Source organism: Miniopterus schreibersii, assembly GCF_964146895.1.
Source record: "Miniopterus schreibersii genome assembly, chromosome: 7".
NCBI classification, from domain to species: domain Eukaryota; kingdom Metazoa; phylum Chordata; class Mammalia; order Chiroptera; family Miniopteridae; genus Miniopterus; species Miniopterus schreibersii.
In genome coordinates, this window is record NC_138108.1 from 51,181,745 (window position 1) to 51,196,187 (window position 14,443).

The window sequence follows — 14,443 nt, forward strand, 5'->3', positions numbered from 1 at the left end:
CAAGACCCCCACTGGGGATTGAGCCCACGACCCAGGCACGTGCCCTGACTGGGAATCGAACCATGATCTCCTGCATCATAGGTTGATGCTCAACCCCTGAGCACACCTGGCCGGGCCAATTTTCTTTTTAATAATTATTTGTGTAGGTTGTCATTACAATATATTGAATTCCCTTGGTTTACCTTTAAAATAGTTGTGATATTTCTTTTCAAGTGTTTATAGAAAGCATAAAAGGATTTTAGTGTTATCATACTTGGCATGCATATTATAAGATATATTGGAATCATAGGATGTATAAATTACCATTTTTCATTTATGAAATGAGAAAATACTTAACATCAGATTTTAAAAGCTACAGGTATCTCATTCTTTTTAGACATTTGGGCAATTGGTATATGTATATTAATTAAAATATATAACATTTTAAAATTAAATACCAAGATTGTAATATACTTCAAATTTTTATATATTTTAAACATTTGATAATTATAGCAACCCTCTGTCTAGTGTTTGCTGAGTACACAATTTTCTTTACGCATTTCTGAACTTTTGAAACCACTTAATCATACTGCATTCCAATACCTGAGTTTCTTGACGATTTTTTGCATTTGTGTCCTTTAAGCACTCGAAGATTAATTGAATAAATAAGTGTAATAGTTTTTTGACTTAAGAATGAATCCTAAGCAAGGCCAGCTTGCTAATTTTTCTCCCCTTATTATTTGCAGGCTTTGAATTAAAATATAAAAGTGCACTGAGTGGGCACAGCGCTCCTGTTCTGGCTTGTGCTTTTTCTCACAATGGGCAGATGTTAGTCTCAGGGTAAGCTATTTAGTTTTAATTTCTTTAAACAATTTTGATATGAAATAGAACAGACATATAGAAAAGTGCGTAAAACATAAGAGAATTGCTTGATAAATTACTGTGATACAAACCTGTAACCACTAGTCAGGTCAAGAAGTAGAACATTGCTGGTTCTGCTCCAGAAGTCCTCCTCTTCCGAGTGTCTCTTTCCAGTGACAGCACCTCAGGTCTAAGCAGCATTGCTTTTTTCTTTTAAACTGATTTAAAACAAATCATATAATGTGAATTATTTTATATCTGGCTTCTTTTACTCAACATGATGTTTGTGACATTCATATTTTTGCATATAGCCGTAGTTTATTAGTTTTCATTGCTGTGTAATATTCCATTGCATGTATGTACTGTAATTTATTCATGTTAATGTTGATGAGCATATGGACTATTTCCAGCTTGGGAGCATTACAATAATAATTTTATGAATATATCTGTATCTCCTGTTGCACATGTTTTCATGTGTTTCTGTGGGATAAATACATAGGAATGGAATTGATGGGTCATAGAATCATTGTATTTTCAACTTTGGCAGGTAACACCGAGTTGTTTTCCAAGTGCTGAATACTCCTATAGCAGTGTTATTTCCTGTCCTAGCCTATACTTGGTATTGTGGATCTTTTTAATTTTAGCTATTCTGATGGATGTGAAGTGTTATCTTACCATGGCTTTAATTTGCATTTTCCTGAAACAATGAGGTTAGAATCTTTTCAGAATTTTATTGGCCACATATATTTCCCCTTTTATGAAGTGCCTGTTCAAGTCTCTTGCCCATTGTTCTTCTGGATTATCTTTTTCTGACTGATTTGTTGTTAAATATGTTTTCTTCTTTCTATATTTCTGTATATGAGCCATTTATTGGTTATACATGTTGCAAATATTTTTTCCTACCTTATGGATTTGCCTTTTTACAGTTTATAATTTCAGTAGTTCCTTTTCTAATTTTTTAAAAGATTTTTAAAACTTGATTTTTAGAAAGAAAGGAAGGGGGAGAGAGAGAGAGAAACATCAATGTGAGAGTGAAACATTGATCGGCTGCCTCCTGCACACCCCGCCGTACCGGAAATTGAACCCTCAACCCAGGCATTTGCCCTGACTGGGAATCGAACTGGAAACCTTTCAGTGCACAGGGTGATGTCCAACCAGCTGAGCCACCTCGGCCAGGGCAGTGGTTTGTTTATATTTTAAGGTCATGAAGATATTTTCCTGTATTGTCTCCTAAAACTTTCTTTGTTGTTTCTTCCTCAAATTTGATTTGTAGGATGTGTGATAGGAATTCAGTTTCATTTCCTTCCATATGGGTGTAGGGTTATCCAGCACTGTATATTGAAAAACCTACTTTGATATGCTACCTTGTCAGAAATCATTGATCACACGTGTGTGGGTCTGTTTCTCAGCCTGCTATTCTATTTTTCTGTTTACCCACCCTTACTCTCCTACCATTCTATTTTCTAAGGCTTTATATTTCAGTTGTTCCTAGCTTCTATATAAATTGACACTTAAGTATAAATTTTATAATTAGCTTGTCAAATTGCCTCCAATTCCCCCCTCTGCACACACCTGTTTAGATTTTGATTGGGATTATATTGTGTCTGATAAATGTGGGGAGAATTGATATTTTTATGATATTGAGTCTTCTAATAGATGAAGATGGACTATTTCTCCATTTATTTGTCTTGATTTCTTTTAATAATTGTCTTCTATACAGAGGTTCCTCATCTTTTATTAGATTTATTTCTAGGTACCTAATTTTTTGTTGCTGTTATAAAAGATGTGGCTAATATAGATGAATCTATATGGAAAGAAATGGGTTTATCTATAAAAATAATAATTTTGGATTTTTTATGTACAAAATCACATCATCTGTTAATGATGGTTTTTGTCTCTTCTAATCCTTATACCTTGAATATCTTCTATGCCTTCCTGATCTGGCTAACACTACCAAGATAATGGAAATAGTGATAAAAGCCATTGTCTGATTCCTCATTGCAAAAAGAAAGCTTTCATTATTAAGCATGGTCACTGTACGTTTTTGGGATATAAGCTTTATTAGCTTTTCCGTTCCTTCTGGTTTGTAAGGATAATTTTTGTTATGAATAGGTATTCTATCTTATCAAATGATTTTTCTACATCTTTTGAAATGATTATATTTTTCTCTTTTGTTGTATTAGTGTGGTAAATTATACCAATTTTTCAAATGTTAAGCCAACCTTGCTTTGTTATAATAAACCTAAGTTAGGACATTATTTTTGTGTATTGCCATAGGGAAGGAAGTCAGTTTTATTCTGTTCCTTTAGTTGTAATTTTATTTTCCTGCTACCTACTCACAAAATTTTGTTTTTGTCTGTGGTTTTCTACATCTAGATACTTTGATGTATCTAGATACTTTGATACTTTCAAATCTAGACACTTTAATGTATCTAGATTTTTTATTTCTCTCCTTTGATTCTGGCACTTCAATTACATGCAAATTATACTTTCTTACTGTAAACTTTGTCTCTTATTCTCTCTTCTATATTTTTCATTCTTATATTTCTTGTGCTTTATTCTGAATAGTTTCCCTTTACTGATTCTCTCTTCATCTAATGTGCTATGAAACTGATCAGTTGACAAGTCCTTAATTTTGGCTATTTTATTTTTTGGTTCTAGAATTTCTATTTGGCTATTTTTTTTCAAGTTCACTGTATCATTTTTTTTAATTTCTGTTCTCTCTTGAAAATTTTAACCTTGACTTTTATTTTTTCAAAGCTCTATAGTGCTTAAAACAAATGGCTTGGGACACAGTAGCATGATTTAATTACTTTATATTCTCTGTTTGAATACTTTGTATGTTTTCTCCTTCCTGCCATTGAATTTTCTAAAATGTTCCTGTCTGATCTCACAGGCCATAACATTCAGATCCACATTCATGGCTCTTCATAGCAACTTTGGCTCCATCCAAGATATCCAGGCACCTAACTTCCACTTAAAATGTTCCAGACTAAACTAAGACTGATAGTTCTTTTCCCCATATACCCCAGTCCTTGCCAAATAATTAGTTGTCATTATTTAATTTAATTTATTTTTTTAAAGTATATATTGATTTCAGAGAGAGGAAGGGAGATAGAGAGATAGAAATATCAATAATGAGAGAGTCATTGACCGGCTGCCTCCTGCACGGCCCCCCGCTGGGGACCAAGCCCGCAACTCGGGCATGTGCCCTGACCGGGAATCGAACCAAGATCCCCTGGATCCTAGGTCAATGCTCAACCGCTGAGCCTTGCTGGCTGGGCAGTTGTCATTATTTTAGAAGACTCTTTTATCTCAAAAGATGAAAATAGTTTATTAACAGAAAGCATTTATATTCTCCTTTGCTCTAGAATTGAAGTCATTGGAAAGTTTAAGTAAAGTTGAATTTTCTCCTATTGTATTGGGAGGACATATCATGCATTTCACCCTTAAGTAGAGAGGTTAATTGACAAGATGATTATATGAAATTCAGCAAGTATTTATGCCTGTCTTACTGTGCCCAGATCTCTGCCACTTGCAGTAGGGCATGTAAAAGGATGTGTAAGACAATGTTTGTGCTCTTGAAGATTATTTATTTATTTATTTATTTATTTATTTATTTATTTATGTGAACTGGATAAATCTTTTAGTATCTCCATGTGTGTCCAGCCAAGGAAACCCAGCACTTGGGCAATCTGCAATTCTTTTTTTTAGATTTAATTTTGTAATTCTTATTTTTTTTAATTAAATTTATTGGTGTGACATTGGGTAATAAGATTATATAGGTTTCAAGTGCACAGTACAATGATATATGATCTGTATATAGCATTGTGTGCTCAGCATTCAAAGTCGGATCATCTTCAGTCACCATATATTTAGCCCCCTTTACTCTTTACTCCCCCCACCCCCTTCCCTCTGGTAACCACCACACTGTTGTCTGTGTCTCTGAGTTTCAGTTTTATATCCCACATAAGAGTGAAATCATATGGTTCTTAGCTTTTTCTGACTCATTTCGCTTAGCATGGTATTGTCAAGGTCCTCCTTTTCTCCACACCCTTGCCAACACTTGTTTATTGATTTATTAATGATAGCCATTCCGAAAGGTGATATCTCATGGTGGTTTTAATTTGCATTTCTCTTATGACTAGTGATGGTGAGCATCTTTTCATATGTCTCTTGGCCATCTGTCCATATGTCCTCTTTGGAGAAATGTCTGTTTAGGTCCTCTGCCCATTTTTTAATTGGATTGTTTGTTTGTTGGTGTTTTATGAATTTCTTACATATTTTCGCTATTGACCACTTATTGAATGTATTATTGGCGAATATCTTCTCCCATTCAGTAGGTTGTCTTTTCATCTTGCTGATGGTTTCCTTTGTTGTGCAAAACCTTTTTAGTTTGATTGTATCCCCATTTGTTTAATTTTCTTTTGTTTCCGTTGCCTGAGGCGAAATATCCAAAAAATATATTACTAAGAGTGATGTCAAAGAATTTACTCCCTGTGTTTTCTTCTAGGAGTTTTATGGTGTCAGGTCTTACATTCCAGTCTTTAAAAATTTGAGTTTACTCTTGTATTTGGTATAAGAAAATGACCCAGTTTTATTCTTTTGCATGTATCTCTCCAGTTTTCCCAACACTATTTATTAAAGCCTGTCTTTACCCCATTGTATATTCTTGTCTCCTTTGTCATAGATTAATTTACCATATGGACATGGGTGTATATCTGGATTCTCTCTCTGTTCTACTGATCTCTGTGTTTGTTTTTATACCAGTACCATGCTGATTACTATAGTTTCGTAACATAGTTTCATATTAGGTAGCATGATAACCTCCAACTTTGTTCTTGTTTTTCAAGATTGCTTTGGCTATTTGGGGTCTTTTGTGGTTCCATATAAATTTTAGGATTATTTGTTCTAGTTCTCTGAAAGATGACATTGATGTTTTTATAGGGATTGCATTGAATCTGTAGATCACTTTGGGTAGTATGGACATTTGAGGATGTTAATTCTTCCTGTCCACAAGCATGGTATTTCTCCAGTCTTATTGTTTGCTATCCCCATATGTAAACTCTTGCTTGTCGCCCTCATTTCTGTTTTCCCAATACAGTGCTTATAAGATTACTAATGATGATCCAGCTTCTCAAGTGATAAATCATTAGGATGAATTAATTTTAATTGTACTAGTGTTAGTCTCAGAAATTGGTATTTCCTTTTAGTTTTCTTTTCTAGGATGCTCAGAAATAATGAAATTTTCCCTAAGAATTTTAGATATTCCAGTAATATCAATAATAATACCTTGTACATTGAGGGGCTTAATACTAAATAAGGATGTCTATAAATTATGTCTAGTATATACATACTCAAGTAATGTTAGGTGTGAGTATGATTTCTTAGTTTTTTGGCCAAAATTTAGCATTTAACTATGTTTTTTACCTCTAGAATGCATTTGTGTGATTCCCATTTTCTTGTATTTTATATTTGAACATTCAAAGTATAATTTTTACTTTGAATATATGACAAAGATTCTGCAGTCAAGATGCATAGTCAACACTGAATAGCCTACTAAGCAAGGAATTGTAAGTCTTATTGAAAGGAATTTTTTATTATTATTTTATCTTTATTGATTTCAGAGAGAGGAAAGGAAAGGGAGAGAGAGGGAGAGAGATAGAAACATCAATGATGAGAGAGTCATTGACTGGCCGCCTTCTGCACGCCCCCGACTGGGGATCGAGCCCGCAACCCGGGCATGTGCCCTGACGGGGAATCGAACCTCGATCGCCTGGATTCTAGGTCGATGCTCAACCGCTGAGCCACGCCCGGCCGGGCTGAAAGGAATTTTAAGACTTCCATAGGTATGACTTCTGTGGTTAGACTATCATCAGCTACCTTTTAATATAAGTACAAACGGCGAAAATATCATATAGAAGCATATTTATCTGTTGTTTTTAATTATGTACTTTGTGTAGTATTACACTTTTTTTGTATGATGATTTTTTTCTACTACTAGACTAACCCCTGATGGTTGTTTTTAATTTTTATACCATTAACCGAAACCATGTAGAGTTTCTATCAAGTTTAGAATTATAATTTTCAAAAATGAGTCCCAATCAAGACATATACATTGATTCATAATTAAGGCACAGCCATATCACTGATAAAGAACATTTTGTTTCAGATAAAGAATATCCGAAACAAAAACCAAGTAGCAAGTAAAAGCTTTTCCTTGTACTGGTTTTTCCCTTTGAGTTACTAACTTGATATGGAATTGCGTCTTATTTATACATGACAAATACTTATTCTCTGTAAGGCTAAGAGTATAAATAACATATGCTACTGCTTAATAAAGTGGATAATTTTCTGATAAATTTCATATATGGCATGAACTGTTTTGAATAAAAGTTTATACATATGAATAAAGAGTACATTCTAAATGTTTGTATATCAATATTTCAGCTTTTTCTAAAGTTATTGAAATGATTTTAAAATACTAATAAATGCTATACTTTGTTTTTATAGAACTTTTCGCTTTTTTTTTCTTTTAAAGATCTGTGGATAAGTCTGTCATAGTGTATGACATTGTAAGTATTTCAAAATCTTGCATGTGTGATCTGTGTAAAGTATGTTTATTAAGCTATTGAACTTCAAGTTAGGGAAGATGAAAAAAAAAGTACACCCTTTTTTCTGTTTAGGTTGCCCAAGAATATAATATAAACATTTTCATAAATGCTAAAATAATTATGCAAGTAAGGTATTGGTTCTGGGATGAGTCTTTAAATATTTCAGTTATGATTTTAAGATGGACTGATGTTTAATCTGATCAAAGAAAATACTGATTTAAAGAGTGCCGATATCCAAAAGATCATTTATATAAATTATTCTTAAAATTTTATACCAGGTTTTCATAACAACAAAGAATGAATGTTTATCCCAGGTATGTGAGGGTATAGCCCACAGTGGCCAACCACTGTTAGAGTCCTGGCTAGATTTAGAGACCAGTGCAAGGAAGAGTAGGTTACAATGGTTTTGGAAAAATGGGAGTTTTTGGTAAAACCATGTGAATAAAGACCAGGTTGCATGAATATGAAGAAAAATGAACATTTTACATATAGTGAAGATGTAGTTAATGAAAATACTATCCAAGAGAAGTCAGTGTTGAGGAAAGACTTACAGTGATCGAGTTCAGGCTGTAGCTGTGCCAGCAAATGAAATGGAGATGCAGATAATCAAAGCGAGTGGGTCAAGCAAGGAATCTAAAGTAGGCCTCCATGTAGAAGTTCAGACCATTGAGTCTGGAAGGAAATGAGAAAGAAAACTCAGATCAGGAGAAGTGGGTCCTTAATATTTCTGATGAAATTGTCATGAGATTTTTAAATTTAGAAAAAGAATTCGTTCTCCATAAAATATGTATATGAGTCTGTTACATTCATCTTGATGCTGGACGGCCAGCAAAGTGGGCTCAGAATCTAAGTGACTAATTTCTACTCATGGTCCTACAGTGGGTACAAGTCAAATGCTATAGCAAAAATACAAATTCTTTCCTGTAATAGATGTTTAGGTTACTATTAATAAGTTCAAAAAAATTGGCAAAAGACAAGAGTACATTATACTAAAAATTTATATAGGAAAGCGGCCAATAGACAATAGTGCTGATAATTAAGAAAGAGTGAAATAAGTACCTGATAATATAATTAGGTATAGATGCTATTCTTTATTCATGGGGTAAAGTTTCAGCCTATATTAGTGACTAATAATATTAAAATACAGAGTATATAAACCATTTATGTCAAACAAGTTTTTATTAGTAACTTTTGCCTGAGTAAATGCAAAGCTGTTTTTTGTTTTTTTGTTTTTTTCAGAATACTGAGAATATACTTCACACGTTGACTCAGCATACCAGGTCTGAACTTAACCTTACTTTGTATTAATATAATTTAAAAATTAGCCTGAGGATACATAATAGTTGTTTTTATTAACTAGGTATGTCACAACCTGTGCCTTTGCACCCCATATCCTTTTACTTGCTACTGGTTCAATGGACAAAAGAGTGAACATCTGGCAGTTTGACCTGGAAACACTTTGCCAAGGTTAGTAAGGACATCATATGTAACCCAGTACAACCTTGTTCACCATTAAAATCAGAAATTGAGTATTTTCCTGGCAAATTATTAACATTGCTTTCTTCAGTATAAAGTATACATCCATATTTAATATAATTTAAAACTAATTTTAGAGAAGACAGTGTTAAAGTCATTGACCTAATTTAAAACTGTCGATAAATACTTTGGATGCACATTCATGTATATCATATTTCCCATAGTTTTGTAAGCTATTTATTTATCCTCCATACTCATTTTTCAGATAAATATAGCCTGTGAACAAAATAGAAATTATAGTTTTGTTTTGTTGGTTTTACTTTTGGCATCATCAAGCAATGCTAACATAATTTAAGAGTTTTTATTTTTTATTTTTATCACTGCCAGAAGTAACCAAATAGTGGTGCTGATATGCAGATGATAGAGCCAATAGAATTCTTTTCCTCATAAGAATTTTATATAATAAAGAAGCATTGTTTTTATTTAGTAAAAAAGTAGTATTTAATGTATTAAATAATGCTTTAAATACACATGCTATTTGATTTTCTGAAAATTTTAAAGGGATGTTAAAGTAGTAAAATACAGAGTTAAGGATATTTTATTTACTTTTTAATTTATAAAGGAAACAGTTTTTTTCTTTTGTTTGTTGTTATTTCACTTGCCTTATTTCACTTGCCTGTTTGTGGGGGTTTTTGTTTGTTTTTAAAGCAAGGAGCACAGAAGATCAACTGAGGCAGTTTACTGAAGATTGGTCCGAAGATGATGTCTCAACGTGGCTTTGTGCACAAGATTTAAAAGACCTCGTTGGTATTTTCAAAATGAATAACATTGATGGGAGAGAATTGTTGAATCTTACAAAAGAAAGTCTGGCTGATGATTTGAAAATTGGTAAGACTAGTGAAAGGTTATGTCTTTGTATATAGGACAATATATTTTTATCAGACTATGGCAGTGATTTTCAGCCTTTTTCATCTCATGGCACTCATAAACTAATTATTAAAACTCTGCGGCACACCAAAAAGTGTACTTTTTGCTGATCTGACAAAAAAAAAATAGGTATAATTTTGATTCATTCACAATGGACAGCTATTATTGTGTTAGCTGTTGTCATTTTTTTTTTTTTTATATCACAGTCTAAGGGAAAAGAGGTCAGTGCTCCTGACTGTTCATGCATTGCATGTTCTAAATTTTTGCAACACACGAGTTGAAAATCGCTGGATTATGGAAAAGAAATGTTTAGGTAACTTAAGCCACCATGTAACTGTTATTTTAGGGGGTGCTGTGTGAAAAGGTGAAGGAATTAAGCAAAAACAAGCAAACAAACAAAAACGTCATAGTCAAATAGACAACACTATGGTGATGGAAGGAGACTTGACTTGGGGTGGTGAACACACAGTGCAATATACAGAAGATGAATTATAGAATTGTTCCCCTGAAACCTATATAATTTTATTAACCAATGTCACCCCAATCAATAAATTCAATTTAAAAAATTAATTTAAAAAAACATTTTAAAATTTGAAATATAATTACATATGACAAAATTCATCCTTTTATAAGTGTATAATTCAGTGATTTTTAGTATATTTATGGAACTGTACAACTACCACCACTATCTAATTTCAAACATTTTCCTCACTTCAAAAAGAAATGCCATGCTTATTAGCAGTCACTCCTTATTCCCTTTCTCTCTAGTTCCTGGCAACCACTAATCTACTTTCTGTCTCTAAGGATTTGCTTATTCTTGACATTTCATACAAATGGAATCATACAGTATATGGCCTTTTGTGTCTGGCATCTTTTACTTAGAAGGTTTTCAAGGTTTATCCATGTTATTGCATATGTTAGTACTTCATTTTTTTTCATGACTGAATAATATTTCATTGTATAAATTTATCACTTTTTGCTTATCCATTCTTCAGTTGATTAAATTTAGATTGTTTCAGCTTATTATGAATGATGCTGCTAGGAAATTCATGTACAAGTTGAGTGGGCATCTGTTTGTAATTTTCTTGGATGTATAATTAGGAATGGAATTGGTAGGTCAGATGGTAACTCTATGCTTACTTCTGAGGGACTGTCAGACAATTTTCCAAAGCAGCTGTGCTATTTTACATTCTCACTCCATATCCTCAACACTTGTTTGCTTTTTGAAATCATAGCCATCCTAGTGGTTTCTCACTGTGGTTTTGATATGTATTTTCCTGATGATTAGTGTGCTTGTTGGCCATCTGTATGTCTTCTTTGGAGAATTGTTATTGAGTTGTTTGTATATATTGGGTACTAGACTCTTATCAGATATATGATTTGTAAATATTTTCTCCCTTTACTACACAAAAGTTTTAAATTTTGATTAAGTCCTGTTTATCTGTTTTTTCTTTTGATGCATGTGCTGTAGGTTTAATATCTAAGAAACCATTGCCTAATCCCAAGTCTCAAAGATTTACACCTATGTTTTCTTCTATGATTTTTAAAGATTTAGCTGTTAGATTTAGGTGTGTGATCAATTTTGACTTTATGTTTATGAATAATATAAAGTAGGAGTCCAGTTTCATTCTTTTAGATGTGGGTATCTAATTTTCCCAGCCCCATTTGTTGAAAAGACTGTTCTTTCCCCCTTTGAATTATCTTGGTGCCCTTTTGAATATCAGTTGACCATAAATGTGAGGGTTTATTTCTGGACTCTTAATTCTGTTTCATTGATCTATTTATCTGTTCTAATAGTGCCACACTGTCTTAATTACTGTAGATTTGTAGTTAAGTTTTGAAATTGAAAAGTGTGTGTTCCATCTTTGTTTTTGTTTTTGTTCTGTTTTCAAGATTGGATCTGCTTCTCTGGATTCTTTGCATTTCCATATGAATTTTATGCAAAGTTTTGATTTCTGTAAAAAAGCCACCTGGTATTAACAGGGATTATATAGAATTTGTAGGTCAATTTGAGGATTATTGTCATTTTAACAATATTAAATTTTCCAATCCATAAGCACAGGATATTTTTCTGATTTTTCAGGTCTTTTTAAAATGTCTTTCAACAACTTCTTTTTTTTTTTCCAATCCTCACCTGAGGATATTTTTTTCATTGCTTTTCAGAGAGAGTGGAAGAAAGAGAGGGAGAGATAGAAACATCCATGTGAGAGACACATCAATTGGTTGCCTCCCACACCTCCCCTGACCACGGGGGCCAGGGATTGAGCCTACAATCGAGGTACATGCCCTTGGCCAGAATCAAACCTGTGACCCTTTAGTCCACGGGCTGATGCCGTAACCACTGCTCAGCTAGACTGGCTAGGGCTCAACAATTTTTTGTAATTTTTAGTGTTCAGGTCATTTTTTCTTAAGTGTAAAATTAAGTAGTTTTTAGTATATACACTACTACCTAATTTCAGAACATTTTTGACCCTCCAAAGGAGCCCCAGCCTCTTTTTAGCCTCTGGCAACCACTAATCTATTTTTTTTCCTCTATGAATTTGCCTTTTTTTGACATTTTTTGTAGGTGGAACCATACAATAAATATGTGGCCTTTTGTTATCTGGCTTCTTTATTTAACTTACCTAATTGTTTCAGGGTTCATTCATGTTTTTGTGTGTGTAAGTATTCATTTTTATGGCTGAATTGTATGGCTATGGCTATACCACATTTTGTTTATTCATTCATCACTTGATGGACATTTAGGTTGCTTCCACTTTTGCTGTTATCAATGATGCTGCTATGAACATATATGTCTAAGTTTTTGTGTGAATATGTTTTCATTTATCTTGGGTATAATTAGGAATAGAATAAATCTACATTTAACATTTTGACGAACTGCCAAACTCTCTTCCAAAGCAGCTGTACCATTTTTCATTTCCACCAGCATTGTGCGAGGATCCCAGTTTCTTCATCTTCATCAACACCCGTTATTACCTGTCTTCCTGAGTACAGCCATCCTAGTAGATGTGAAGTGGTATTTCTTTGTAGTTTTGATTTGCATTTATCTAATGACATGCAACATCTTTTCAAGTGCTTCTTGGCCATTTGTATATCTTTCTGGGAGAAATGTCTGTCTGGAGCCTTTGTCCTTTTTAAGTTGGTTTATTTGTCTTTTTATTGTTGATTTTGTAAGAGTTGTTTATTCTGGATACTAGATCCTTATCAAAAACAGTTTGAAGTCTTAGCGTCGTGATCTAATAAATATAATAACCAGACACTGTTACCAATATGCTATAGTAAAATCTTAATTGACCAGAAAACTTAGGAAATAGGATATCCATAGCGAGATTTGTTGTCAATGAAGAGCCAAATAACAGTGTTTGTTATAGAAGACAATTCGAAAGTATAGTATTATACTTGCCTTACATAGTAAAGAACCTATTTAAATCTCTTGGAGGCTTATGGCCTTTTAAGAAGTTAACAGAATGCCGATTTTGTGAAAATACTTAGGGTTCGGTGGTTTTGTACCCAGGCCCTACTGTGAAAGTTATTTTTATATCTTTAATAACATATTTGCTTTATAATTTGTTCTTTCTTCCTGAAAGTAGGTAATACAGTGTAGTTTTTCTGTATGTTCTTGGTGAATTTAATGTCTGCATTAGTTGATTTCTCATTACTGTCTCACAATAATTCTTAATAATACCTTTCACGCAGAAACACTTGACAAGGTAAAAAATGATTTCAGATTTCAACAAACAATGTCTGGAAACACAAGAGAATCATAGTAAAAATAATGAATAGTGATGGAATTCTATTCTGATAGCCAGATAAGTAAAGATTAAGAAATTCTTACAGGATTCAATGACATGAAATAGTTTTTGAAGGATGAGTGTCAGGTTTAGTAGTTACAATCATTTTAAAGTGTGAAATAAGTTTTGAAAGTATCAGGCCCAAGCCAAAATAGAAATACAATTTAAGTAAGTTCTTTTGTGGCCTAAGAGCTGAATTAGGAAAATCATCATGAATGGAAACAAAAATGTTGCACATTCTCTAGTAAACAAGGAATCTGCTTTGTGTTTGTGTTTTAAGATTTGGAAACTCAACAAATTAAACACAATGAATTAGTAAATAGACTGGGACATTTATTTTTTTATATTTGAATAAAGTATTTTAATGTTTTTGTAAAATTTTAAAGGATTAAGAGACTGACTTTAATCTTCTGTAAGTGCTACTTTAAGCCATGGTGAATTTCTTTGTTTTGAATTTTGAGAAAAGCAGATTTTTCTTCAAAACACTAAATTGGAGTAATAGAGAATTGAAATTGGCTCTAGAAAAAAAGTGTGTGATGAGGCAAACTGATGAGTATATGATAATAAATTAATTTGCCTTTTGTACTACAACTGTTAAAGCAGTTCCTATGTCAATATGAATATGAATTCACTTAACATTCATCATATGGAGGAAGTTGATTAATTGTGCATTAAAGTATATTAATTGTACATTAAAGTTGATTAATTATGCATTAAAGTATATTAGAATGTTAGAGACCAGAATAGTATATCTATTATGTTTGACACTTAAAAAAGTTATTTTTAAGGAATCAA

At 32.8% G+C, this 14,443-nt stretch overlaps 1 protein-coding gene across 5 annotated transcripts in view; it reads left to right on the top strand.

Annotated features, from left to right (window-relative positions):
- Positions 1–14,443, top strand: part of WDSUB1 (WD repeat, sterile alpha motif and U-box domain containing 1) — a 58,583-nt gene that overhangs the window by 12,390 nt on the left and 31,750 nt on the right. For 3 of the 5 annotated variants that reach the window (XM_081141741.1, XM_081141743.1, XM_081141742.1), the window contains 4 exons: positions 7,382–7,415; positions 8,694–8,734; positions 8,815–8,921; positions 9,639–9,818. In XM_081141741.1, the coding sequence (XP_080997867.1) occupies positions 7,382–7,415; positions 8,694–8,734; positions 8,815–8,921; positions 9,639–9,818 (362 nt within the window). Of the gene's footprint in view, positions 1–725; positions 820–7,381; positions 7,416–8,693; positions 8,735–8,814; positions 8,922–9,638; positions 9,819–14,443 lie in introns of all 5 variants that reach the window. The other 2 variants (XM_081141739.1, XM_081141740.1) reach the window with 1 other exon arrangement.